Source organism: Phocoena phocoena, chromosome 14 (genome assembly GCF_963924675.1).
Source record: "Phocoena phocoena chromosome 14, mPhoPho1.1, whole genome shotgun sequence".
Taxonomy (NCBI): domain Eukaryota; kingdom Metazoa; phylum Chordata; class Mammalia; order Artiodactyla; family Phocoenidae; genus Phocoena; species Phocoena phocoena.
Window position 1 is genome coordinate 406,828 of NC_089232.1, and position 27,792 is coordinate 434,619.

Below are 27,792 nucleotides of genomic sequence, written 5' to 3' on the forward strand. Positions count from 1 at the left end.
CAGTGGCCTCATGCCTGGCACCGAGAAAGAGGAGAAATGAGCAGCGCTAAGACACTGGGCCCAAAACCAAATGCTGAGGCGTCCCGGGAGCACGGCCTCTGCTGAGTATGACGACAGGGCTGAGTGGGGTTGCCCAGCTGTTAAACCTAACTTTGCAATCTCAGTTCTGGATCACGTCTCCAAGTCTAACCATCCTGACGAGACCCTCCAGGAGGCCATTAGAACAGCAGGCCCCCGACCCCCGACGGCTTGTCAGCTGCTACAGGAACAGAGCACAGAAGCTCCCACTTGCCTGGGAGACGCACAAAGGGCCGTGGACTGTGGGGGGCACCCACGCAAATGGGTTTCCCGGCCCCCGCCCCGTTTCAAGAAAAAGAGTCCTGCTTTCATCGGCTTTATGAGCTACTCTTCCACAGGAGATTTCATTTGAACAAAGAGTTCTAGCATTTTGAAAATATAAAATCTAAAGCACTTTTTTTACAATTTTACTTGGCCAATGCAACTTAACCGTTTGTACTAATAGACAATTAATTCCAAGGCCTGGAAAGCGACCTAGTCTATAATTGAGGAGAAGCTCGCCTGCCTTGCCAGTCCTGCCCCTTTGTCCTGGGAGTCCCCTCGAGTCCTGATCCCTGGGGGCAGCTGTGTCACCACTAATCCTCCCCCAAGCGCCACAGCTGCAACGACAAGCGAACCGCCCCACAGGACTCTCCGCGCACGCACCTCGGCAGTTTTCATTTACTTATGTCACACCCTGCTTTTGGAGGAACCCTGGTCGCGCTGGTCGGTCAGACACAATAAACCGCAGGTTTCTGTATATAAGGTTCTACGGTTACTCCGCTCGTGCACGAATCTCTTCCCTTGAGGAAATTGTGACCTTGGTTCCGCTGTCTGTCATATCCACCTGTCCCACCAGGCTCTGGGTAAGTGACAGATGTGATATTCACGCCCTGACGCCTTTACCTAAATTACAGCGTGCTCTACTGGCAGAGCCCTGTGGTGTGCCACCAGAGACCTCCCTTCGGATTCACAGGGATTTGACCTGGCCCCAACAGATGATTCCGAAGCCTTTGATTAAAATCTAGGTCCTCTGATGAGTTCACCGAAAAAACATGCATCAGCGATGCGGCAGGCGAACAGCTGCGAAGTCATTCCCAGGATGACTCACGTTTATCAGGGCTCTGATGCATATTTAAGAGGCGCATTAAAGCGCTGAGTCAGCGGCGCGCATGGACGTGCCACGGTGCTAATAACTCGGCGGTGCTGCGGGGCCTGCCCCTCTCCCCGTTGTAAGTCAGCGCTCAGGCCACGGGGGCCGAGAAGGGAGAGCGCCCTGGACCCTCCGAGGGCCGCCGCCAAACACGATCCAGCCCGGAGGGTGGGAGGCCGCCGCGTCGGAAACCAGAGTCAGGACCGCAGCTTCCGACGCGGAGCCCGGGAACACCGACGTCCCGGGACGCGCCCCAGCCGGCCCTCGAAGGCCCGGCCAGGCCCGGGGTGGGGACCGCGGCCGCGGGAGGCTCCGGGTCCTCCCTCCCTCTTCCAGCCCCGCCCCGCCCCGCCCCCAGCTCAGAGGCTGCTGCCCCGCGGCGCCCCCGGGTCCCTCTCAGCCGCGCCAGAGGCAGCGGCTGCTCAGCTTCTGACTCTCACTCCAAACAGGTCAACTGACTTAGACGTGGGAAGCTACGTTTCAGTGAGGCAGCGAGGAGGGACCTCCAGAGCCGCCCCGCCCACCGCCCAGGTTCCGCTCCCGCGCACACACGAAGCACGTTCCGGCGCCCGTCCCCGTCACACACGCTCACTCCTCCACGTCCCCTTCTCACAAGAACACGCGCGCCGCGCCCGCATCCTCACCTGCTCCTCATCCACTGGCGTGGAGCCGCAGCCCTCCCTCGTCGCCCGGGTCAGAGGGCGGAACCCGCGCGGGGACGTGCCTTGCGCCGACGTGCCGTGCGCCGACGTGCCGTGCGTGGGCCCGTGCGTGAATGTCCCTGTGCGTGGGCTCCGTGTGCCGACGTGCCGTGCGAGGGCCCCGCGTCCACGTGGCACCTCCTGGGGCGCAGGTGCGCCAGGTCCCCTTCCGGGGCATCACCTGCGTCCCAGCGGCTTGGCGGGCAGAGCAGCGTCCCGTCTGCCGGTCCCGGTGTCGCGTGGACCCCGTTCCTCTGATTACGAGGGCGGCTGCACGTCTTCTCTTATGGGGGCCGTCGTGTTTCTTTCTTGGAACCGTCAGGGCAAGAGCTGCTTATCTAGAGAAAAGGGCAGTTTGGTACCAAAAAGTTGAGGCCCTGAGGGTCCTGGAACGGGAGAGTCATTCCAGGAACAACCGAGCAGGGAGGACTGTTTCCCAGCCTAGCCCGTGGCAGAGGTTTCATCCAGGGGGTGGGGTCCCTGGGAAGGAACCTGCCCCCCCCTCAGGTTGGGCCACGGGCGAGCGCGGGGGGGCAGGTGGCAGAGCCCATTGCCGTCCGCACACCCCTGCCCACCCTCCACGCCCCCCGGATGCTCCCCTCCAGGGGACCCGCACGCACGCCGTTTCCTTGGCCTGTGTTCAGCCCCTGCCACTGCCGTGCGCACCCTCTCCTCGCGGGGCGGGCGTCCTGCCCGGTGCTTGCTGAGCCGCCCCCTCAGTGGCCCCTCCGGCGCAGCCCGGTGTCGACGCTCACCTCCTCCGTGGGGGCCTCCCGGTCTGCCTGGAGCCTCTTCCTCAGCAGTTCCGGACGCTCCCCATCAGGAGGCCCCTCCCCTTTTGCCCCGTTGGCCCTCCTTCCGTCCCTGTTCAAACAGACCCACTGGCCCTCCCGAAACGGCCCAAGGCCCGGAGAGGTCCTGGGGGTCATTCAGGACCCGACCCGGGTCAGAGGAGCGTCAGCCTTTGGTTCCTTCAGCTTCAGAGCAGGCCCTGGGCACCTCCCCTGCGCGGCTCTCGGCTCTCCGGCCTCCCTGATGTCCTTGCAAGGCCCCGTGGGCACTCTGGGCCCACCCAGGGGACCAGGAGGGTCTCCCTAACTCAGGGTCAGCAGGTTAGCAACCTCAACCCCTCTTTGCCTCGTAACCTGACAGGTTTTCAGGTTCCGGGAGTGGGACACGGGCCGTGGTTCTCAATCTGCAGGGCGCTTGCACACAGCCCCTCCCTGCCGCCCTCCCAGTGCCGCCCCCGCCCCCGCTTTGCCGCCCTGTTACCTCTGCCCTGCCTGGTGCAGGGGCTCCTCACGGACCTCCTCTCCCCTTCCTTACCCAGAATCCCTTTTCTGAACCACACAGCCTCCCCTACCCCTTCCAGGCTGAGTCCTGTGACTGGAGGTCTGGCTCCAGGCTTCCCAGGAGGACCGGTGGCTGTGGACGCAGAGCCTGAAAAGGCGCATCTGTTAGGGTCCCTGGAACAGCCCTCGCTCTGCTCTGGGCTTGCGGGGAGGGATGGGGCAGGGTGAGGCTGCGGACGGGGCAGAACACTGCCACTGCACACTCCACAGTGTCACCAATCTGTCCTTGCCAATGAAGGGCCGGCTGTGGAGCGGCTCCCCTGGGGAAAGGAGACCCGAGTTTCCCCAGGGCCGACGTGTGCCACCTCGTGAGTGTCGGGGACAGAGCAATGACTCCAGCTGCCAAAAGCCATGGGGCTGAGGTCTCAACAGAGTCCCAGTTCCCTGTGGACAGTGGGATTGTCTCTGCTTCACAGGTGAGTGTCCAGCTGCCCTGACCAGCCTGGACTCGGACGTGGCTCCAGGCCCAGGGGCAGGGGTATGCCGTGTCCGTCCCTGTGGTCAGACTTACCAGGCGGCCTGCGGGTCATGACGGCGCTGCCTCCTCCGGCCCTCAGGCCCGACGCCCTATTTCCACGGAGGGCCTGGCTCAGCGCCCAGCCTTGGGCATGGGTCTTGGGGGTGCACTGAGCATGAGGTCTGGGCGCTTCATCTAATGGCCCACCTGGCGAAGTGTCTCTGGCCCAGCTTGCTGGGGAGTGCGTGAAGGCTTCATCACTGCAGCACGGGCTGTCCTCCCCTCCCCACCCTGCAGGCGGTGTTACCAGTCTTCCGCTAGTTCACTCTGTTCGTTCACGTAGAAGAGGGAAGTAGCTCCTGGCTAAGCTTCCCTCCAGCTCCAGTGATGTGACGGTCAAAGGCTCTGTGGGGGAGGCCCGGCCAGGAAGGCAGCGGGGTCGCCTCCAGGAAACACCCTGACAGGTCTTGGGTCGTGTGCGGCCCTCTGCTGGGCCTCCCTCTGTCTGGCTACTGGAGACAGGCCCCCCCGCCGCCCCCTATGGAGATAGGCAGCCTCCTGACGCCCCTCCTGCGGGTGGGTTCCAGGCATGCAGCACCCCGTGTTCCAGAGGACAGGCACCCGAGGCCAGACACACAGGCCAGGTAGTGAGCGTGCTGGCCTGGGAGGCCGATTCCAGGCACTCTCGGCCGACAGGCCTTGAATGACTGCTGACGTGAAGGCTTCCCACAAGCAAGGCCGGGGCATCACCTACAGAAAGCCACTCTGCTTTTTCACCCAAGCCCCGCCGGCCTGCAGGGGCCCTAGAAGCCACCCAAGCCCCGCTGGCCAGGCTCAACTCTTCCTGCCCAGTGGCAGAATCCCAGCCTGTGCCGGGAGTGGCTGTCTGGTGCCCCCGGTCCCCTCAGCGGCCCGCCACCCTGACACAGACCCCGGGTGGCCCACTCGGAAGCTCCCGGGGGTGGCAGGGCTGTGCGCCCACAGGCTGGCAGAGGGGACGTGGGGGACGCCTGCCGACTCTGCTCCTGCCCGGCCCGGCCCCACCTGACTGCTCCCCCATCCAGACACCAGGCCTCTCCACGTTCAGTTTTATTTAAAGACTCGGAAACACAGGCATCATGGTTTGTCATCAGTCCGTCCCTCCAGAATCACACACTGACGTCTGTGTCTAACAGAAGCAAGGGGTGCATGTGTGTGACTGCAGTGACAATTTCCCACCGGAGCCCGGCACTCGCTGTGAGGCTGCCTTCTCCTGACTGTTCCTGTGGCCCTTTGATGGCCCGATGGCCCTGTCACCGCCGTGTCCTGATGTCAGTGCATGCGGCTGAGGACTCTACCCTGCTCCTCAGAGCATGTCGCCTTGCCCCAAAGGCCACATCCCGAGCACGGTGCGTGAGGTCTGGACCTGGGGAATCTAAGGGTATCAGGCAAAGGGTTGGTTCACCTTAGTGCCCGGGACGAGGGCATCCTTCCGGCAGGACGGCCCGGCAGAAGGGTCTGCTTCTTCTCCTGCTCTGTCTGTGGTTCACTGGTCACGAGGGCTGATTTTCTGACCAAGGGTTTGAAAACAGCCCAAAGCACGGGGGTGGTCGTGCGTGTCCATGCTCCCTGCAGCCTGGCCGGCGAGGAGGCCCTGACGCTGGTGGCCCCGGGGAGGCCCCAGCGCCCAGCCCCGACTCCACACAGGAGAGGCTGGCGACAACTCTGCTAAGACACCTGCAGGGGGCCGTGCCCCCTCCACCAGGCGCCAGCCTCTCAGCATCACGTGGGCGGTGCCGGGAGAGGTCTGTGGTGTTGCTTGGTGACTGCCTACGTTTAGAAAGAAGACTTTCTATCATCTGTGGACGCAGTCAGCTCTGGTTTCACTGGAGAACACGTGTCTCACTCAGCATGTTAATCCACGCATGTTTTCGGTGATGACATAATTGTAGACACGCACAGGATTTCTGTGCACGGAAAGCAACTAATCTGGCAACGAGTGACAAACGTGCACCTTCTGGCTGTCATAAACTCGGTGCACGGGGCTCCCTGCGTTTAAACCGGATTCTTTTTTCTTTGATTCAGAACAAATTTCTCAACTCTGTCAATCTGTCATGTCCTGGAGAGAGGAAGAGCGCTCTTCTCTAGGAGCGACCCGCCAGCGTGGGGCCACCTGGCAGCAACAAGTGGCCAGGTCACAGCCCAACACAGGAACTCTGAAAACTGCATTCCTGCCACGGCCTCATGGCGGGCCGGGGAGTGGGATTCTGGGTTTTGTTGCAGAGACATGCCAAAGGCTAGTGTGTTCGGCCTGATTTAACCCTGAGTGGCTTTGCAAAGAGAGAGAGGGTTTAGGAACTGACAGGAACGTATTCCTAAGGTGTCTCTCTCACGGGCTCCTCCCGTCGGGGCTTGGGGGAAGGTGGACTCGTGGGTGCCCTTCATGGACCCCCGACGGGGAAGGTCCCAGGATCAGAGCTGCCCCTCCCCGCCCAGCTCCCTGGACCTGCAAGTCTGCATGACGCCTCGAAGCCCTCGTTATCCTCGTGGCTCTGGTCTCGAGACCAAGGTGCGCACTGAGAGCAGAGCAGTTATTTATTTAAAGAAAAAAAGGAGAAACCGTCACAAGGCAGTCGATCTGAACGGTGGTAAAAACCGCACGTTTGGACAGTGGAAGTGCCGGCTGTGGTGTCCCCTCTACAGCGCAGAAGGGAAGTTCTGCCTCCTGACCTGGGGTCCACCCTCCTGTTCATTTACTGCCACCTCTTGTCAGAATATCTCCAGATGCGGCAGGGGCTCTGGAAGGGTGGAAAGACACGGGCTTTTCCTAACTCCCTCCAATGCCTAGGCCCCTCTGGCCCCACGAGCACCGAGGCTGTGAAGACCTGGCTCTCCAGGTTCACATGGTGCCTGTAAAAGTTCTGCCCCTTTGGTGTCGCCCCAGAGATTTTTTCTTTCAAGCTCAACCAAGTCCCGACTAGTTTTACAAAAAGGCAGCACCAGATGTATGAAAAATAGGCAGTGAACGACCTGTTAGACATTTATGAAGTCTAACAGCTTGGCAGTAAAAAGACGTAAGAAAGAAGCACGAGGGAGAGGGGACAGTGGTGGCAAAGCACGAGGCACTGCTGCCACCTCGCCCCGCAGGAGCCATGTGCTGGCCTTGCCTGGACGGGGCAGTTGACGACCCCGGGCCAGGGCACCATGCTGAGGCTCCAGGTGGAGGTGCCTGAGGTATAGCCGGAGACGAGGGTCAGGACCCACGGGACACCCGGAGCCGCCCAAAGGACGCTCTCCAAAGCGCGGGGCCCTGCCCCCCGCCGGCCCCGCCAGCAGATGGCAGAGGAGCGCCCCAGCGGCGTCTTCTCCCTGTCAGAGGACACGGATGGGTGGAAGGCGTGACCTCCTCGCCCCCGGATCCTGCGCGTGCGGGCGTCCCCACCAGGTCCCCAGAAGGACCCAGGGCCTCGGGCGGCCGCTCCCCTGGGGTCCCTGCACCTCCGTCCCTGGGGGGGCAGCAGTCACAGCCTCAGAAGCTCTCCACGAAGCTGCCAGGGAAGAGGCCGGTGCGGCCGTTCCTCTGCAGGGTCCCCTTGTACCAGCCGTCCTCACGCTTCTTGTGCACGAAGACCACGTCCCCTTCCTTCAGCTCGATCTCCGCCTCGCTCTGGGGCGGGTATGAGACCACCACGCGGTACCTGGGGAAACAGATACCCAGGGGTGAGCCGCCCACCACCTCCCGGGCCTCCGGGGCTCCGTCCCTGTTTTCAGACCAACGTGCCATAAGATCCACCTGGAGACGTGAGTCTCTGCTGTGCCTCTGCCTGCCGGGAGCCTGAGCTCCGACCAGGAACAGACCCCTGGGCCTCAGCAGCTCCCTGGATCTGAGACAAAGGCCTGCACCCCACACCTGCCCAGGAAGCCTCAGGGGAGGAGAAGGCTCTGAGGACCAGCCTTGCTCTAAAACGCCCGAGGGCGAGGGCAGACCGGCCGTGCGCATCCCTCCCTGCCGCCCAGCCCGGCAGAGCTGCCGGCAGCCCCCTCCAGCCGGGGACCCCACAGGGCTCGTGCGTCCCGCTGTCCCCAAGCCCACCACCCTTACGGGGGGCAGGACTGGTCAGGTGAGCTGGGGGCTCCGTGCGCAGATCCTCACTGTGGGTGGTCTCGTGGCCGGCAGGCCCGCCTGTTCTCGCTGCCTGCGAACCCCAGCTCGTAGGCACCACGGACCCCGCGGGCTGGGTGCGGGGGGAGGGGAGGGGAGGGGTCAGCAAAGGCCTCCCCACGGACCGGCTGGGCGCCGGGCTCGCTCCTCTCCCTCCGCCTCCAGCCCGCCATCCACACCGCCCTCCTCCACTGGAAGCACGCGGCTCGGACCAGTGGCAAGCCGGGAAGAGGCTCTGTGTTCCCGTCGCCCCCCCGCAAGCGCACCGGCCTCTCCCGGTCACGGATGCTGGGCCTGCCTGTCCCTGCCGTCCCCGGGCACCGCCCGCCACTCCCTCCTCACCAGACCCCCGCGTCCTCGGGGCGGGGGGGTCGAAGGGGGGGGCTGCTGGGAGGGTCGCAGGAGCAGCGGCCAGGAGCTCGCACACAGCTGACCCCGTCCCCTGCTCTTGGGCCCAGTCTGGCCAGCAGCCCTGCCGTGGGCACTGGCAGAGCAGGAGCATCTGTGGGCCGGGCCGGGGAGAGCCGTTCAGGGCGCCCTCCGTCCTCGGCTCCCCGCTCCCAGCCCCGCCCTCAGGGCCCGGGTCCTCCTCTGAGTCCCGAAAGGCCCAGGCGGCCTCCCTGGGCCAGAGGTGCAGACTGTGCTCCCCCTTCCCTCTGGCCACCTCCCCATGCTATCCGAACTCCAGGCTCTCCTGTCCCTCCTCCCTGGCAGCACCTGGCCTGACCCTGGCCCCTGGGGAAGACGCTCAGGTGCAGAAGACCTGGGCCGGCCCTAGGAGCTCACGGGCCCAGCCCGCTCCAGGCGGTGGAAGCGGGGGGCAGAGAGGAAGCGGGTCGCGAGGCCGACCGGCCTCCCCAGGTGCCTGCAGCGTGCAAGCCGGGACAGTGGCCACCGCGGTCCCTTTCAGGGAGTGGACGAGGCGAGGAAGGGGACGACCGCTCCTGCCCTCCCAGCCCCGCGTCCCTGCAGATATGGAACACAGCGACGCCCGTGAGATCAGCCAGCACACACAGACTGCAGCTCCCACACCCTGGCGCCCAGGCTGCAGGACTGCCAGGACCAGCACCGCCCCCCCTCCCCCCCAACCCCGGCTTCCTGCCCATCCCCCTCCTCCAAACACCGCCCCCTTCCCTCCAGTCGCCAGGAGAGAACGCGTCGAGATCTTTCCTCAAGCTCCCAACGTAAGTTTTAGCTTTTGCCTCAACTGCCAGATGTGAAACAAGCAACTTTAAAAGTGTAATTTGCTAGAAAAAAATTAATTTGGTGCTTCTGAGCAATCCCGTGATTTAATGAGCCCGGATGGATGATGTGGGCTGAACGTCTACAAGACCAGCATTCAGTTTTCTGTCCAGATCCTTCCAAGACGCTGAAAGAAACTGATGCTCAGTGGCCCCAAAGGGCCAAGCGAACAGTGGCACGATCCTGGCGTCACATGTCAGAGACTGTCCTGAGCAGCTGCGTCATGCGACTCACGGATCAAAGGTGCAGAATTCGAAGGGAATCCGACCGCGGCAGATGCAGTCGCTTTGCCTGTGGGGTTGGGCATATCCTCCGTGTCACCGGAGGGGCCCTTCAGAGCCCCCGTGTCGGTCCCCATGAGGGCGAGTGGTCCGGGGTCGGGGGCTGTGGGCATCACAGTGGTGTCCCTCCAGGACCTTGAAAATGATAAGAATACACCCTGGACACCAAACTCTAAGGTCTACACATGCCTTGGGTTCCCGTGGCGGCTCTGACGGATTCCCACAACAGTGCCTGACAACATACACGTCTCATCTGGGGGTTCCGGAAGTCCGATGTTCGACACAGCCTCACGGGGCAAAGTCGAGGGATGGAGCCTCCGGGGCAGGTTGTGCCCCCTCCCCTCCTCCAGCCCCCAGAGGCTGCGGCGTTCCGGTGGAGACCTCTCCCTCCATCTCAAAGCCAGGACGGCGGGCCCAGCTCCTCATCCACCTGCGAGGACTCCTGAGGCCACACGGGCCGCCACGGGGCCTGCACGATCTCTCCACTTTAGGGTCAGCTGCTTGGTCCACCTGCCACCTTATCCTTGGTTTGGGGATTAGGGCACAGATGTCTTTGGGAGCCTCCCATGACCCACAGTGGATCAAAGCAGGAAACTCCTAAGTCCCAACAGAGCCGAACAGCTGAGAGGCCGGCGAGAGGTGAGGACACACAGACTGGGCGTGTGAACAGGTGGGGGGACCACGGCCCTCACCACGGCCTCCCTGTCGTGTACATCATGTCACACAGCGTCGTCTCCCATGTCATCTCATGCATTGTTACGGTTGTTTTTGCCCTTGGCGTTCACTGCGCATTCATCCTTTTCCAGGTGTTAATCTAGGTGTTTTGCGGCCGTTATAGCCACCAGACACTACCATCCCCACGTTGTACGGAGGGGCTGGGACTCGGAAAGCAGACACTCGTTTGGGTGAATGGCTGTTAAGTGGCAGGTGCTTCTCTTGCTGCAAGATTGTGGTGCATGTTGGGGGCGTGGACCGAGCCCAGCCTGCCCTTCATGTACAGCCCCCCTTGGCGGGCCCCCAAACAGGGGCTGGGGTGTGAGTGAGGGTGCGCTCTCCGTGCAGGACTCTGGTCACAGCTGCAAGGTCAGTGTGACCCACCGGCCCGAGTCCAGGTGTTTCGGGAGCTGCCCCAGCCTGAAGGTGACGTTGCCATTGTCACATCCTCGGCTCCGACCTGCTGGGGGCCGGTACATGGGAGTGGTGAGGGCCGCGCTAGGCAGTAGTGGTCACTAAGGAGCTGTGCAGGGTGCTGGGGGCAGGAGGGCGCCCAGGGCCCCGGGTACAATATCCCCAGTTAGGACAGTCAGCTAACGGGAGTAACTCCCTCAACTTCCCAGTTAATCCGGTCAGCTAATGGGAGTAATTCCCTGAACCTCCTAGTTAATCCTAGACTCCCATGATCTCTTTACAACAGGGTGTTTAAGCCTTTTGTGGAGTCTAGAAGTTGAGGATCTGGGAAGGCAGAAACCCAGGGGAGACACGAGAGCAGCTTCGACACGTTTAGGGACCTGTCATTCCTCAGAGCCCCCAATTTTGGGGCCCGGAGGAGGGGCCGTGACCCCCATTCAGAAATCACAGGCAGCTGGGTTGGTCTCGTGGCAGAAAGGTTCTGACGTGGGAGAGCTGCTCGAAGGCGGAGGCTCCCTTGGGGAAGGAAGTGGAGGGAGAGAGGAGGGGGTGTGTGGTGTACATGGTGGGTGTGCGTGTGACGTGTGTGGTGCGTCTCAGGCCAGACGGAAGGGCTGGCATCGGTCAGTGTGGCCGAGCGGGGGAAGGATCTGTCAGAAATGCCAGGACTGCGCGCTCAGGAGATGCTCCCCTTTTCACCGTTTAGGCAGCTCTCCCAGGAGGAGGGGCACTTAGAAAGGAAAGCGTTTCCTCCCCTGAGCGTCCTTCAGCCCTCTTTGAGGCTCTCTAAGGACCGATGACTCAAACGGGCTGGCCCACAAGCAGGACACCAGCCTCTGGCCGCTTCCACCCGAGGCCTCGGGGGACTGTTTCCTGACCTGGAAAACTCTATGCTGAACTCTAAGAAATTGTTGTCTTTGGCAAAAAACACGAATACCGGCCATTTCACATGGTGTAACCCTGAAGGCAGTTTGGGGCCAGGTGTCAGAGTGGGCCAAGCCTGGAAGAGCTTCCCCAGGGCGGGGCTCGCTCAGGCCTACGGGGTACTCAGCCCAGGGTCACTGCGGGTCCCTTCGGGGCAGGGGGTGCAGGTCCCTCACTCCACTGCTCACTCTTCGGGCTCAGGACACCATCAGTTCCACCAGATTTCCCGATGGATCCCTTGTAAATACAAACTCAGGACCCAGATGGACTCAGAACGTGAAACACGCTCCTGTTATATCTGAGCTGATGAGATAGTGAGGGCCGCCGCCTGGCAGGTTGAAACCGCAGAAACCTGCGTCATCCCTGTTCCCCAACATGGCTCCAGACCTCACAGACCACCACACCCAGGCCCGGGAGGACGCAGGCCCACCCTTACCTCTCTCTGGGCAGCAGCTTGGCCTCGGGGCGGATGGCGGCCGTGGAGAGAGGGGCCTGCCGGGACGGTGACGGGAAGCTCAGATCCAAGGAGCCTGCCTTCCTGTGCAGCGGCTCCAACCCCAAGGCCCCCTGCATCTCGCCCTCAACGGGGCAGGACCCGGCCCTGCCGTGGACGGACAGTGAGGACACTTCGGGCCCCACCGCGCCCTGGAGGGAGGCGTCCGCCGCTGCCCGGGGGTCGTGGGTGGGAGAGGTGGACGGCGGGGAGCGCGACTTCCTCCTGGTGGACGCGCCGGCCAGCAGCTTCAGAAGCCCGGGCTTCTTGTCTTTCTAGAGAGACACACAGAACGGAGGCAAGTGGGTTAGTTCTCCCGGAGGCCCTCGTTGTCAGCGAGGGGGTAGGACCCTGTCAGGAAGCTCTAAACACGGTCCCGTAAAGATGCTCAGAGGAGGAGAACGGCGGAGACGGAAAGCCTTCCCAACTCCTTCCTTCCCCAGACGTGGCAGAGGTGCCAGCACAGACCCAGGCCTGGAGGTGCCGATCCGACAGCAGCCCCGCCATCACGGGACCGCGTTCCAGCCTGGAAACTTCACCTGGAGGTGGGGTGGGGGGCTGGTTATTCCACGTCAGCCGCCCCCCGCCCCGGGCTCACAGAACCCATATGTACAGACACAGCCTCACCTGGAGGCCCTGGTAGCACCGTGTGGTCTGTGCCACACAGGGAACCGAGGTGCGCGTGTGTGCGCACGTGTGAGCGAGCGGTGTGGAGGAGTGTGTACACGCAGAGATGCTTCCAGAGCAGTGTGCTCGTCTTAGAATCTAGACAGTTCCATGACCCTCCTGGGATTTACTTTTCTGACTTGGATGCGGATTAGCTGGCACGGGGTGTGGTGTGATACAGGCAGCACACGGAGCCTGACACTGAGCTCCTGAGTCGGTGATGGCTGCCACAGAGTCTGCTCTGGTCACGGGGCCCGCCGGACCCTACGGTGGCTGGATGGGGACCCCTCTGCCCGCCCGAGCTGGGGACAGTTAGTGGTGCTGAAATCCCCTTAAAGTGCACTTAGTAGAGACGTGCATAACCTCAAGGTAAGTCAATAACACTTTAGTATGAACAAATCTGACATTTTTCTCTACTCCCAGCACTGGTACTGATAGGGAGGATGGAAGCTGATGTCCTGCACGCTGTCCACGGCTGGCACGGGCGAGCCCTGGCCTGGAGGGGAGCAGGTGTGCAGGGAACGTGTCACAGGGCAGCCCTCTTCCAACATTCAAGAGAGATCTGTGCGTGTGGCACACTTAGGAGAGCTTCGGTCGTTTGGCCACCGGGGGGCACCATGCAGATGGCTCAGAGGCGTCCCCGTCCTCCAAGTAGCAGGGCTCCCGTGGCCACCATGTGGAGGACGCGGCTCCCAGGATGACAGTGGCCTAACCTGAGACCAGCAGGAGAGGCACTGGCTCCGGTGGGCCGGTGGGCCCTGGCCCTCAGGGCCTCTGGAAGGGGAGCCACGCCGCAGCCAGACACCCAAATGCTGCTGGGTCTCAGGCAAAAAAGCCACAGGGCATCAAATGGTCAAATGCGATCCTAAGTCCAAAACTCTTAAAGGTGATTTAACTGGATGTGTGTGTGCATGTGTATGCACGTGTGTATATGTGTGTTCGTGTGTTCGTGTATGTGCAAGTGTGTGCGCATGGGTGTGTGTAGTGCGTGTGTGTACACGTGTGTGCGGGTACATGTATGTGTGCGTATGTATATGCATGCTGTGTGTGCATGTATGTGTGCACGCGTGTGTAAGCATGCACACGGGTGAATAAAACTAAGAGCCACACGATGGGTCCCCAGGGCTGCCAGTGGCCCTGTGGTGCCATCCACGACAGGGGAGGCCATCACCCGCCCCGCCTCGTCCCAGGGCTGCCCCAGAACACCATGCAGGCAGGGGACATGGCTCTGACGTCCCGGCGCCCCCATGTCCAGCCCGGGCCGAGAATGCTGCAGGCACCGGATACGTGCCCGCCGAGCGGACCCATGGCAGCCCCGGTAAGGGAGGGCGCAGGAGGCTGGCGGCTGCGGGTCTGGAGCCGGGCGCCCACACGCAGGGGGATTTCCTGTCGGTCCCCGTGGTCAGTCACCACCGGTTACCCTCCCACGGACCTCGGTGGACGCTGCCCGCCCCAGACGTCCGCGTCCACACACCCCGTGGAGCGGAGCGCGGGCTCGGGGGCCGGTCCAGCCCCTCCGGGCCGCCCTGGTCTGTGGGCGCAGCCGAGGACCCGCCGATGAGCCCCTCACGGGCGGCAGGAGAGGGAGGACGCGCGCTGGGGTGGATCGGGGCCAAAAGCTTATGCTAAAGGAGCACGGGTTTGCTGGGGTTTCCCGGGCCTTCGCAAGCCCAGGCACCGTGGGCAATCGCGCCCTGTTGCTTTTCGGGGCCACCGCTTTCCTCACAGCCCCCCTCCGCACCTGGCTTAAATTCCCCTCCCCTAAGCACGGGTCACTTTCCACCCCAGTGACCCTCTGAATGACCGAGGCTCAGTCATTTCAGCCTTGCTGGGGGACCCCAAACATCTGAACTGTGGGAACACAATGCCCCCTGTCCCCCCAACCGGCTGGGGGGGGCGGAGGGCACATCTCCAGAGAAAGGGGCCCTCGCTCCCAGCTGGGCCGGCCCTTCCCCTGCGACGCCCCGGCTCCCTGTGCAACTGACCGCCCCCACCCTGCCTGCCCCTCCCCTGACACAGCTCACCCCGGCGGGCTGTGCACTGGACGCCGGGAGCCCAGGGCAGCCCCGGTCCAGTCCCGGCTTTGCGTTTGGCTCACCGAGTGTTTAAGATCAGTGCGAGAGCTGGTTTAAACTATTACAGTCCTCACAAAATATGATTCTGTTGCTGTTTTTATGTTGTGTCTGGATATTTTTAAATGTTTGCAAAAAAAAACAAGTTTGAAAAATCTTTAGCGCCCAATACATCTTTGCTTGTTCGCTTTTGGCAGGGCCACACAGCTAATGGGATCTTGGCTCCCCGACCAGGGATCAAACCCGGGCCCGTTGGCAGGGAAGCGTGGGGTCCTACCCACTGGACTGCCAGGGAATTCCCTGCCAATACATTTTTGTTAAATGAATAAAATCAACTTCACTTCCTGTTAACCCTTGCCTTGCCTTGGGAGAGCCCAGGGACCAACACAGGGCTCTCGGCTCCAACTGGTACAAAGAACCAACCAGGGAGTTCGATAAATGTAGATGTGGGGCTCTGCCCTCAAGGATTCTGATTCAGCAGGTCTGAAATGGTTCTGATCTAGAACCAAGGAAGTGATCAATTAGAAGCCGATGGTCACCTGTGCAACCAGGTAAGTGATTCCAGAAGACGGCAGACAGGTAAGACACAGGGAAGGGCCCAGCGTCATGGGAAGGTGATCAAAGGAGACTGTGTCCCCTACCTACTAAGTGTCTCAGCCCAGGGGACAGGCATGGGCTTAAAGTCGTGCTATGAAGTGCTGGGGTGCACGGGGGTGGAGATTCTGACCCGTGTGTCTGGCTGCCTAGCTGGCTCCCAGGCGAGGCTGCCCTCCCCAGTTGTACATTGGGTGGCAAGGGCCATCGTTTGAGTAGGAGCTCACCAGGCACGGCAGCCACGCCAGGCATAGGAATGGGTGGGAGCCAGGCCTGCAGGCATGAGAAGCTCCGGCTCTCACGCTACACACACACCTGGGTCTGCACTCTGCCTCCCATACAAACAATGTCATTACGTTAGAGAAGGGATTACAGGCGACATTAGGGAAACAAGCACACCGGCACACACTCACACACCCTGAAATAAAGTCACATCCTACTTTAAAAGAGTCATCTGGAAATCTAATATTAAAAAAAGAGACGTTCATTCATTATAGGAAAACTGTAAAACATTTTACAAATAATAAAATGATAGTGTCTGTCCCCAGAGGCCTTGTTTCATAAAATATTAATGTAAAAACTTGGCCAAAGGAAAAAAAATTTAAAGCTTAAATTAAGAAGTGTTGCCAGTTAAAAGTCAATTAAAATTACGGAAAATTATCTCTGAAATTAAAGGAAGTCAAAGAGAATAGAATTTCATTTATAAAATGTGACATTAAATTTTTCAGGGAGTCAATTCATTTCATTAAAACAAAGTTAACCTGTAACATGGCCTATGAGTGCCATGTCCTCACCGTCATCTCCTCATTATCCTATGGTGATTAGGTGGAGAAATTACAACTAACATCACAGAAATACAAAGGAGTAACAAATTGTTACTATGAACAATATACGCCAACAAATTCGACAACCTAGAGGGAATGGAAACATACAATCTTCCGAGGCTGAATCATGAATAGAAAAATCTAAATAAAGCAAATACCAGTAACAAAATTGAATCAGTCATCAAAAAACTTCCCCCAAACAAAGGTCCAGGTCTAGATGGCTTCACAGGTGAATTCTACCCAAGATTCAGAGAAGACTTATACCCATCCTTCTCAAATTATTCCAAAAAACTAAAGAGGAAGGAAACTCCCAAGTTCATTTTATGAGGCCAGCATTTCCCTGATACCAAAACCCGTCAAAGGCACCACACACACACACAAAGAAAACTACAGGCCAATATCCTTGATGAATATAGATGCCCAAATCCTCAACAAAATACTAGCAAACTGAATCCAACAACACATTGTAAGGATCATACACCATGTCAAGTGGGATTCATTCCAGGGATGCTAGGATGGTTTAACATATGTATATCCAACAATGTGATACACCACATTAACAAAACAAAGGATAAAAATCATATGATAATCTCAATAAAAGCAGAAAAAGCATTTGACAAAATTCAACATACATTCATGATAAAAAGCCTCAACAAAGTAGATCTAGAGGAACATACCTCAACATAATTAAGGCCACATATGACAAACCCACAGCTAAATCGTACTCAACGGTGAAAAGCTGAAAGCTTTTCCTCCAAGATCAGGAACGAGACAAGGATGCCCACTATGTTCTTCAACACAGTACTGGAAGTTCTAACTCCAGCAATTAGGTAAGAAAAGTAAATAAAAGGCATCTAAACTGGAAAGGAAGAGGTAAAACTGTCACTATTTGCAGATGACATGATACTATATATAGAAAATCCCAAAGACTCCTTCAAGAAACTCTCAGAACTAATAAGTGTATTCAGCAAAGTAGCAGGATATAAAATCAATACACAGAAATCTGTTGCTGATAATGAACTATCAGAGAGACAAACAAAGCAAACAATCCCAGGTATAACTGCATCAAAGGAATAAAATACCCAGGAATAGATTTAACCAAAGAGGTGAAAGACCTGTACTCTGAAAACCATAAGACACTGAGGAAAGTGACGGCAGATGATACAGATAAATGAAAGATATACCACGTTCATGGAAGAACTAAGGTCATTAAAATGCCCATACTACCCAAATCAGTCTACAGATTAAATGCAATCCCTATCAAAATTCTTATGGCATTTTCCACAGAACTAGAACAAATCCCCAAATTCATATGGAAACATAAAAGGCCCTGAATAGCCAAAACAATCTTGAGAAAGAAGAACAAAGCTGGAGGTATCACAGTCTCTGATTTCAGGCTATACTACAAAGCGACAGTAGTCAAAACAGTATGTTACTGGCACAAAAACAGCTCGTAGATCAGTGGGACAGACTAGGGAGCCCAGAAATAAACCCACACTTATATGGTCAATTAATCTAAGACAAAGAAGGCAAGAATATACAGTGGGGAAAAGACAGCCTCTTCAATAAATGGTGCTGGGAAAACTGGGCAGCTACATGAAAAAGAATGAAAGTGGACCACCTTCTTACATCATGTACAAAAATAAACTCAAAATGGATTAAAGACTTAAATGTGGGACCTGAAACTATAAGACTCCTAAAAACATAGGCATATGCTCTTTGACATCAGTCGTAGCAAGATTGTTTTGGACCTGTCACATCAGGCAAGGGAAACAAAAGCAAAAACAAACAAACAGAACTACATCAAACTGAAAAGCTTTTGCATAGCAAGGGAAACCACCAACAAAATGAAAAGGCAACCTACTGAATGAGAGAAGATATTTGCAAATCATACATTCAATAAGAGGTTGATATCCAAAATATAAAGAACTCATACAACTCAGTATAAAAAAAAACCCCAAACCACCCAATAAAAAAATGGGCAAAGGACCTGAATAGACATTTTTTCGAAGACATACAAATGGCCAACAGACACATGAAAAGATGCTCAACATCACTAATCATCAGGGAAATGCAAATCCAAACGACAATGAGGTGTCACCTCACACCTGTCAGAACGGCTATTATCAAGAAGAAAAGAAATAACAAGTGTTGGTGAGGGTGTAGAGAAAAGGGAACCCTTGTGCGCTGTTTGTGGGGATATAAATTGGTGCAGCCACTGTGGAAACAGTATGGAGGTTCAGCAAGTAATTAAAAACAGAACTACCATACGCTCCAGCAATTCCACTTCTGGGTACTTATCTGAAGAAAAAAACAGTAATTAGAAAAAATATATGTACCCCTTGTTCACTGCAGCACTATTTACAATAGTCAAGATATGGAAACAACCTAAGTGCCCACTGACAGATGAATGAATAAAGAAGATGTGGTACATCTATACAATGGGCAACAATGTGTATATATACACTCAGCCACAGAAAAATGAAATCTTGCCATTTTCGACAACACGGATGGACCTGGAGGGTATTATGCTAAGTGAAATAAGTCAGACAAAGAAAGATAAATACTGTATGATTCCATGTGTATGTGGAATCTAAAAAACAAGACAAATGAAGAAATAATCCAAAACAGAAACAGAGTCACAGATACAGAGGACAAACTGTTGGTTGCCAGAGGGGAGGGGGTTGGGGGAGGGGAGAAATAGGTAAAGGGGATCAAGAGGTTCAAACTTCCAGCTATAAAATAAATAAGTCACAGGTATGTGACGTACACATAGGGGACGTAGTCAATAGCACTGCAACAACTTTGTATGGTGACGGATGAAAACGTCTTCTCGGGGTGAACGTTTCATAATGTGTAAAAATATCAATTCACTATGTGGTATACCTAATATGATATAATATGGTATTTTAATTTTAACTTAGAAAAGTCTAAAGTCCAAAGTAAATATCATCTAAATCAGATGTGGGTGAGCTCGAGCTATGATTCATCCTGAGGCATATTTCCTCTCCAGCTGTGAGCCTGTGACACCAGACTAATTACATGCTTCCCAAATGCAAAGGTGAGGGAGGCAGAAAACAGACAGGCCCACTCCCAAAAGGAGAAATGGGAAGATGAGGGAGTGACAGGTCCAAAACGTAGCCAGGCACGTTCCACTAGACCCCAAGCTGGAGAACGATCCTCCTTGGCCAACGCCTCTCCTCCGGGCCCACACCCCCGGCTTCCGTCAGAGGCCACCTCTGAATAGCCTTTGGGGCCCTTCATCCCTTTCCCGGTAGAAGAGTGCATGTTTGCAGCCCAACGGCCCCGTGGTCTGGTCCTGCAGAATCCAAGGAGCCCCACAGCCGTCCTCCCCGCCACCCTGCTTCTTCTGACCCCCAAAGTTCAGGCTGGCAGAGTCCTTGCTGCTTTAATCCCACCTCTGTTCCTGGCTCGGCTGCGACGGCTGGTTAAGTGCATGAGTTAGTTGCACCTGTGGTCTCTTTATCAAATGGTTTGGCCACATCCCCGGCATCTCTTCAGAGCACGCCTTCTCATTTTGTGCAATATGGTGAGGGTTTTCCAGATGTCCAAGCTCCGGTCCTTTCCGGTTAACAATCAACTCATGTCTTTCCTCTTGCGTTTAACTGTCAGCCGGCAGGAGGAACCAAGCCTCTCCTTCAGTGCTGCTCAGAAATGTCCTCAGCTAAATATCCAACATGGACCTTCTGCAAGACACGAGGGCACGGCTAGGCTGCTCCCTTTGCCACTTTCTAGCCAGGGCTGCCTTCCTTGCCATTAGCAGCAGTGCGTTCCTCTTTCCACCTGGACGTCCTTCAGCATTCACGCCCCTACCAGAGTCTGTTCACGATCCCTCGCGAAGGAACCTTGCCAGAACTGCCTATAAGGCCAAACGTCAAGCCTCCCAGCCTCTCTCCGTCGCCTGTTCCAAAGCTGCTTCTGCATTTTCAGGCTTTGTAACTGACGGCCCTGCCACACTCACGGAACCAAAATCTTTATCGGTTGCCTCAGGTGTCCATAACCAAGTACCACAGCCTGGGCGGCTTAATGCACAAGCCTGTCTTTTCTCGCCGTTCTGGAGGCTGGGGGTGCCAGCATGGACGGGCCCTTGGTGAGGACCCTCCTGGCCTGCAGACGGTGCCGTCTGTCAGGTGGTCACGTGGACTTTCCTCATGACCCATCTAACCCTAATTACCCCCCAAGGGCCCCCCAACACTGGGGCTTCAACTTATGAATTCTGGGGGGACACACACATCCAGTCTGAAAAGGCCACAGTTACCTCAACGAGAGAGAGGAAATTCAAGTACAGAGAGACGACAGGGACGGACCCCGGTCTCTGGATGCAGAATCCCAGACTCTCTCCAGCCAGCTCACCGCCTGTTCCCGTGGCCGCTGGTGCGTGACGCGGAGGCTCTGCTCATCCTTCACCCTCCAGGCCCTACTCTGCCCCGTGCCCCAGGGCCATACTTAGTGTTTGCTGAGCCTACCCGGTCCCCAGCCAGCCACCGGAACACAATCACACGTCCAAGGCTGACCCGGCCCCAACTCGCCCTCAGCTCAGGCTGGAGCTCCTTGGACCAAGCCCCACCTTCTCTGCAGAACGCTCTCCTGCCAGCCCTGGGCTCCCGCACCTGCTGTCCACCAGATGCTGGCGGTAACCACACGCATCACCCTCTGACTTATGAGCAGCCGCACCCTGTGTACCCCCATCTGGCCCAGAGATCACCCCGTGTTCAATGAGGGTCATGGTGTGGCCTGCACTCGTCACCAGCCCCTACTGCAGAAGCCTGAGCAATGGACCCTGGGTGCCACCTCGAGATCTAGTTCAGCCGCTCTGGGGCGGCCAGGTCACCTCTCTTGTGACCCCTGGTCCATGAGAGGAGCAAGCGCTGGCGTCCCCGACTCCTCAATGTCCCACGGACCGTCCTGGCCTCCCGCGGGCAGGACTGAGCAGCTCGCACCCTGGGGCCCAGCCCAGCCAGCACCCCGAGAGGGCCCTGAACGCGGGATCAGAGTCTGGTCCAGCCTCTGCCGTGTAGCCCCGTGATGCTGTCACTGCACCCGGGGCAGGACCAGGTACCCTGGGTGGCGTCACAAAGGCCACCACAGGGCAGGTGCCGTGGCCGGTGCTCAGCGAAGGTGGGAGGCCTGTGGCCGTGTACCTTCCACAGGGGCCAGAGCCCAGGTCAGGACCCCGTGCTGAAGGGCAGGGGCCACACCACCTGGCTCTTCTCCTGCCTCCCAGCCGGGTGCCCTTGAACGTGTGCTTGCGTTTCCTGGGCCTCAGTTTCCTCACCTGTGGAGTGGGGGTAACGACGGCACCTGCCCGAGAGAGCTGTCTGGGGACCAGATGAAACAAGACATGTGAGACGTTAGCCTGCTGTCACCAGCACGCTCTCCGTCACCATGGTTACCACACAGCCGTTTGGAGCCTTCTTTCTACAACAGCCAGTCCGTCCAGTGATACATGAGTCTCCCTCCACAGCTACATCTTACTGTTTGGGGAGGAAAGTACCGCTCCTCAGCCAAAGGGACCGCACCAGGACCTTTTCCTTCTAAAGCAGCGGTCCTCACAGGTAGTGAGTTTGAAACCATGTTTCCCACGTACTATGTATGATGACACACGTGGTGGGACGGCCCCTCCCCAGTGCTGTGCTGCAGGGGCCATCAGCAAACCCAGAGCAGGAAGGAGGATGGTCTGAAGGTCTGTCCCTACCCGGATGTGTCACGTGCTGGGCCGTGAAGGACCTCAGGGGTCTGAACCAAGGTGGCTTCTGGGCTCTGTGAAGCCCCTGGATTTGCCAGGCTGGGCATGAGTAGCTTCTCAAAGCAGGCCATGCCCCTCCCCGGTGTTAAGAGGCTGATGGCATAATTCAACTGAGAAAAAAGGAGGTGAAGGGCAGTGGGTGTGCAGGTCTGACCGGCGGAAGGCATGGACGGGGCCATGGGCCACCTGCACCCAGGCCGCTGCCGTGACATCAGCGGGAGCTGGAGGCCAAGCTCTTTGGGGACAACAGAGACAACAGGGCGTACTCTGCTCTCAGTCTGAGAGCCCCAAACAGGAGGAAGCTGTGACAGACGAGAACTCAAGGAAAGAGGGAGGTCACATGTCACCCTGGGTGACGTGGCCAAGCGAAGCTTCCAGATGCGGCCACGGTGCTGTCTCTCCTCCCTTGACTGCCTCACGTGGCCCCTCTTGTAGGATCCACGTCCCTGCCGTGCGCCAGGACCTGCCAGGGCTCCACCCGCACCCAGGGCTCGAAGACACCGCCAGCTCACCCTTGAGCAGAGACCACGGAGGGGACGCATGAGTGTCTGACCAAGAGCCGACTGAGGTGCCGGCCAGCAGCCAGTGAGCGGCCCGCAGGTGGCTCCGGCCCGGCCGGCACAGCGTCCGGGCCTCCCTCCGCTCAGCCGAAGCCCAGCCCCGGAGCAGAATCATGACAACCCGACGGGAGATGTTCTCCCACACTGAGGTGCGGGAAGTTGTTGCGGCCTCTACGTGAGTTAACTTGAATTTTGTGCTAACTAAACGGCCTGTGTGTGACCTGTCAAACACACACTGCACGCCGGCTTTAATTATGAAAGAAAAGGGTGCCCTGACCAGAAGTAAAGAACGTCCATGTTATAATAAAGACTGGGGCTTCCCTGGTGGCGCAGTGGTTAGGAATCCGCCTGCCAATGCAGGGGACACGGGTTCGAGCCCTGGTCCAGGAAGATCTCACATGCCGTGGAGCAACTAAGCCCGCGAACCACAGCTACTGAGCCTATGCTCTAGAGCCCGCAAGCCACAACTACTGAAGCCTGTGCTCTAGAGCCCGTGCTCCGCAATGAGAAGCCACCGCAATGAGAAGCCCACGCACCGCAACGAAGAGTAGCCCCCACTCGCCGCAAATAGCGAAAGCCCACGTGCGGCAACAAAGACCCAACACAGCCAAAAATAAATAAATAAAGTTATAAAAAGAAAAAACAATAAAGATGAAATGCCTCCCTTCCCGGGACGCCAGCACTGGTCCCCCATCCACGGTAAAAGCCTCCCTCCCCAGGGGCCAAGGCCACGCTGACTCAGTACGTGCTGGTCTGTTGTTTTTTTCAACCTTGAAGGAAAGCATCCCTGGCTTGATGTTCTTTGTTCTGACGAAACACAAAACTGCTGAAAACCCTGCTTCTCCAGGGCAGCTCCCCAGGTTACCTGAGAGGCTGTCTTCTGGGCTACAGTCCTCAGTCTGGCTCAAGGAAAACTCTTTCCTATCCCTAGCAGAGACTGTTTATTGATTATTTTCATCACCAAAAGTGAAAGTTGTTCTACACAACTGAGGCTGGGTGTGTGTTACATGGCAGACTTCACGAGATGCCTCCGAGATTCCCCGTCCCAGACCCAGCAGCAGGGTCGGGGTGCTGGCGGCCCTGCCCTCTGACGTGACCTCAGCCGGGAGCTTCGCAGGCACACGCACACGCCTCGGGCACAGGCACTGCAGTTAACAAGCGCAGGATGGAAAATGAAAGCATCTCCCAGCAGACTTCTTTGGAATAGTTTACAGAAGTACTGGAAACACGTACAAGGAACAGATGAGAAGAATTCCGTGCGGAGGAAGCCCAGAACTGAACTTCAGCATATTTTTACCGGAAACACGAAGACCTCCAGACAACCTACAGCCAACCAAACCGCAGGGCCCTAAAATCCCAGGTCACACCCCGATGGGGCCTCGGAAACTGGAAGGCCCGCCTTGATTCGGAGGCAGGACGCATTGCCAGACGCCCGGGGACTCCAACCACGCAGGTCTGACAGCATCAAAGGAGCAGAGCCGGAGCCGCAGGAACAGGTGCGATGCTGAACAAGACCGTTCGCGGCTGCTCTGGGCCACTCCTCGCGCCAGGCGGCTCATCTCCCCTGTGCATCGGAGCCCCCGCAGCCCTCCCCTCGCTGTCAAGGATGGGGCACGCAGGGGTCTCTCCCTACAGGCCTCTCTCAACCTTGTAACCGTCCCAGTAGCATCACTGGGGGTGGGCAGAGAAAGCAGGGCCCCCCGGTGGAGAGGTGTCCTCTGCAGGCCCACCCGGAAGGAGGGTTCCGTGGGGCTTGAATCCCATCGTTTCAGTCTCCACCTCCTGCGGGGAGAAGCCCTCAAGGAGGCGGAGGGCAGCCGCCCACCCGCCACGTGTCCGGTTGGAAGGGGGCCCTCAGCAAGGCGGGCACAGTGTGAGGCTGACCCACAGGGCCTCCTGACTCTGACAGGCAGAGGCTGACGTGCTCTCTGGCGGGAAGGCTGTGCCTTTGTGGAGGAGGGGGGAGCGACTTTCTCTCCTCTGGGTCAGGTCCCAGCAGCCATCACGTGATGTGGGCTTGTGCCCCCCGAGGCCCCCCCTTGGGGAAGGATTTCCAGCCTCCCTCAGCCCTTGCACAGCAGAACCAAGCTTCACACGAAAGGTCAGGGACTTGTGCGGTCTCATTGTCTGAGCCGTTGGAAGAATCCCAGCACCTTGCTTCGGGTTACATTACAGCTGCCAGGGACTTGTCTGAATGTGAGCTCATTTGACCTGCACCCGAGTCCCCAGGGGCTCCAGGCCGACAGCCTTGGTGTCCCCTGAGGATGTGGCACCTCGGATGCTGGCAGGCCTGGCGTGAGCGAGAGCTGGGCAGGCTTCTCTGCAGTGGGACCTTCTGGAGCCTTCTCTGTGCCAATAAGCTAATCTTTAAATTTAAATTTTATCTTGTAGGAACACGTAACGAGAAATGTACTCTTTTAGCGAGTTTGTAAGTGACCACGCTGCCTGGCAGACACCGTAGGGGCATTCACCGTAGGGACAGTCATCGGTGGATCTCTAGAAATAACTCACCTTGCTTCACTGAAGCTTTATCAATGACCTTAAGTTTCAGTAAAGCAAGCCAAGTTCTAATAAGCTGGGTTTTCCTGCAGGAGTTTTTTATTTTTTATTTATTTATTTGTTGCTGGGCCTGGGGCTCTCCTGAAAATGAAGGGAGGGTTCTGACGATTTGGAAAGGTAACATCCACCCAGCCCGGTGCAGGGAGGCCCAGGACACTGCTCACAGCTGCTCTGCACACCGCCGGCTCCCCGCGAGGGTGACCCTGCAGCCAGGAGACGCTCGCGACCACGGGTGGAGATATTTCCGGCTATTGCGGCGGGGGTGACGTGAAGCTGGCGTCCTGCAGGTAGAAGCCGGGGCTGTTCCAGGCCCTCCAGTGCGGGACTGCGCGGGCGTCAGGCTCCCTCCCGACAGCGGCCGGGGGCAGATGCTGGCCGGTGGCCTTTGGCACCCAGGCCGCCTCGCATCCCGTGCTCCCCCACCCCTGGCTCCGCGACCTGGGGGCTCAGGTGCTGAACCTGGAGGGTGGGGGCCGGTGGACCCTTTGCATGGGTTTCCTCAGGGGGTGAGGAGGTGAAGAGAGAATGATCCAGGAGCCCTTGCAGAGCCACAGAGAACACTGGAAGGTGCTAGTCTGCTTCTGGGACGCGGGGACGGGGCCAGCTGGGCCGGCTCTGGGAAGGCCGCGGAGCTCTCCGGAGTCGCCCCATCCCGAGCGCTAGGGACCCCAGGTCTCCGGAGCCATCCACGGCCCTGTCTCCTGCGGCAGCAAAGAAGTATCTGCGGGACTTTGGACAAGGGACAGGGCCAGGCCCCGATGCTGTCCAGGGAGGGCCCCGCATCTCCCCTGCCCCCAGCGGGCTGCCCGTGGTTCTGAAGCCGACGACACAGGCCCAGTGCCAATTCTGACTGAAATCCCACCCCCAGGCCAGACCGGGCCTTGCTCACAGTGCCACGTGTCCTGCTCTCGGTTGTGCCCATGTTTTCCATCAACAGGGTGCCACATCCATCGTGGAAACAGCCCCCCGCCCTGAGCTCTGCTAGGACCTCACCAGGCAGACATCCACGATCAGCTCGTACCCAAACGACTCCCAGAAAACAGGGGCTTTCTTTCCTCAACCAGCCTGACACACAGCAATCAGACTCACACTTCAGCCCCGTCCTCCTGGCCCGAAAGGGCAGCCACAGACAGTGTGCCCGCACCCACTGCCCCGGGGAGCGGCCGGGGTCCTGTGCTGGTGGGCAAAAAGCACGGATGCTTGGCGGCCGCGCCCCCAGCACCTGCGTCTCTGAACACCCGCAGGCTCTGAAAACTGCAGCCCCGCCGGCCCTGCCCTGTCCATCTCAAGTGGGAGCCACACCCCAAAACCAGGGTGATGAGTCCAAACAGAGGCATGGCAGGTTCCCCCGGCACCATGGCCCAGTCCAGGACCGCACTTCCCGCATCTCTGTGGACCTTCTGACCCCGAGGGGGGCTGCTCTAGGGTGTGGGGATGTGATCCCCCCAGGAGCAAGGGTGGCTGTGTGATGGGGTCGAGCCACACACGTCAGCGGTTAGGAGCGAGGGGACAGAACATGCACCCCAAATTGTGTCTCTGTGGCATGAGGATTCATTTATTATGATGATTATATATATAAATATGATTCACTTATGATTCTTTCTAAGGCCCAAAAGACTCAGGAAGAGCGTTCCCCTAACTGCCTAAAAGAACGTAGATGGAGGACCTATTCCAGGAAGGGGGAGTCACCACAGGTAACTGTAGTAAAAACTGCTGAAACTTCTGTGTCCACGGTTCCTGCCTGGCTCAGCAAACACGCATTCACCAAACGTTTGCTTTTCCGTCTCCACGTGAATTGCCTCCCTCCCGCTCTGGGTCCCAAACTCCCATCCCTGACATACTCCTTCGTCTGGAGCTGAGGATGGGATTTAAGGTGAGGGCTTCCACCATTGGGGGAGTTCGTTTTCCTGGGTCTCTCCCATGCGCACGCTTTTAAATTTTTCTTATTTCCTCCTGTTGATCCGTCCCCTGTCAAGTTAATTCTCAGATGTGCCAGAAGGACCTGAAGGGAGAGGACAACGTCTTCCCCCCGACAGGAGACACCCCAGGAAAGAGGCGTCGGGGGCTAAGGCGGTGGATAAGCCCCACCGAGAGGGGGGCCCAGGGCTCCCAGACAGGCGCGCTCAGGACTCTCGCAGGGGCAGCCGGGCCGGGGTGCCGGGGGCAGGGGGGAGGCACACCCCCCCCTCTCTTCACTGGCACCGCAGTCCCCTATCCCCGCCAGCCCTGTTCGCGCTTGTAGCCCCGACTGGGAGCCGTCTCCTCCCTGGACCTTGGTGAGCATTTCCGGGAGTTCATTTCTCCCTCGCCTGCTCTGTCCCCTCACACGTGTGCTGCTTTACCTGCCCCCACGTGGACCCCCCCCATCGTATTCATGCTGGGGCAGGTGCCGGCACCTTGTAAGCGGCCTGCGCCCACCTGCAGCTGCCCCCACGGCCAGAGGGAGGGTCTGGCACAGGCAGGGCTCCGTCTCAACCCCAAGCCCCCAGAGGAGCCTGGCTGCAGAATGGCCGGACCGGACCTCTGGGTGGCGCTCACGTCTCCAGGCAAGCAGCCGGCCTCTGGACAACACAAACTCCCCCAGGGCTGAGACGCGGTTAACGGGCTTTGACGCAGTTAAATGAGGGAGGATTAAAGCGCTGAGCTTTCACTTCTCTACAGATTCTTCTGGACTCAGCCCCCGAGAAGCTGCGGCGGCAGGTCCTGTTCCTTTGCCATCTCATCCAACGCCATCATCTTTTCACTGAAGCAGGAAGGCCTGTTACCTCAGTAGAATTTAGAGCATAACGTTAATTTCTTTAAAATGGCTTCGGAGGAGGTC

At 58.0% G+C, this 27,792-nt stretch overlaps 1 protein-coding gene across 1 annotated transcript in view; it reads right to left on the reverse strand.

Moving 5' to 3' along the window:
* Positions 1 to 7,228: 7,228 nt before the first annotated feature.
* SH3RF3 (SH3 domain containing ring finger 3) overlaps positions 7,229 to 27,792 on the reverse strand; it is a 201,904-nt gene continuing 181,340 nt past the window's right edge. The window contains exons 11-12 of the mRNA XM_065891475.1: positions 11,873 to 12,204; positions 7,229 to 7,397 (exon numbers count right to left, since the gene is read on the reverse strand). Coding sequence (XP_065747547.1) covers positions 7,229 to 7,397; positions 11,873 to 12,204 — 501 coding nt within the window. The remainder of the gene's footprint in view (positions 7,398 to 11,872; positions 12,205 to 27,792) is intronic.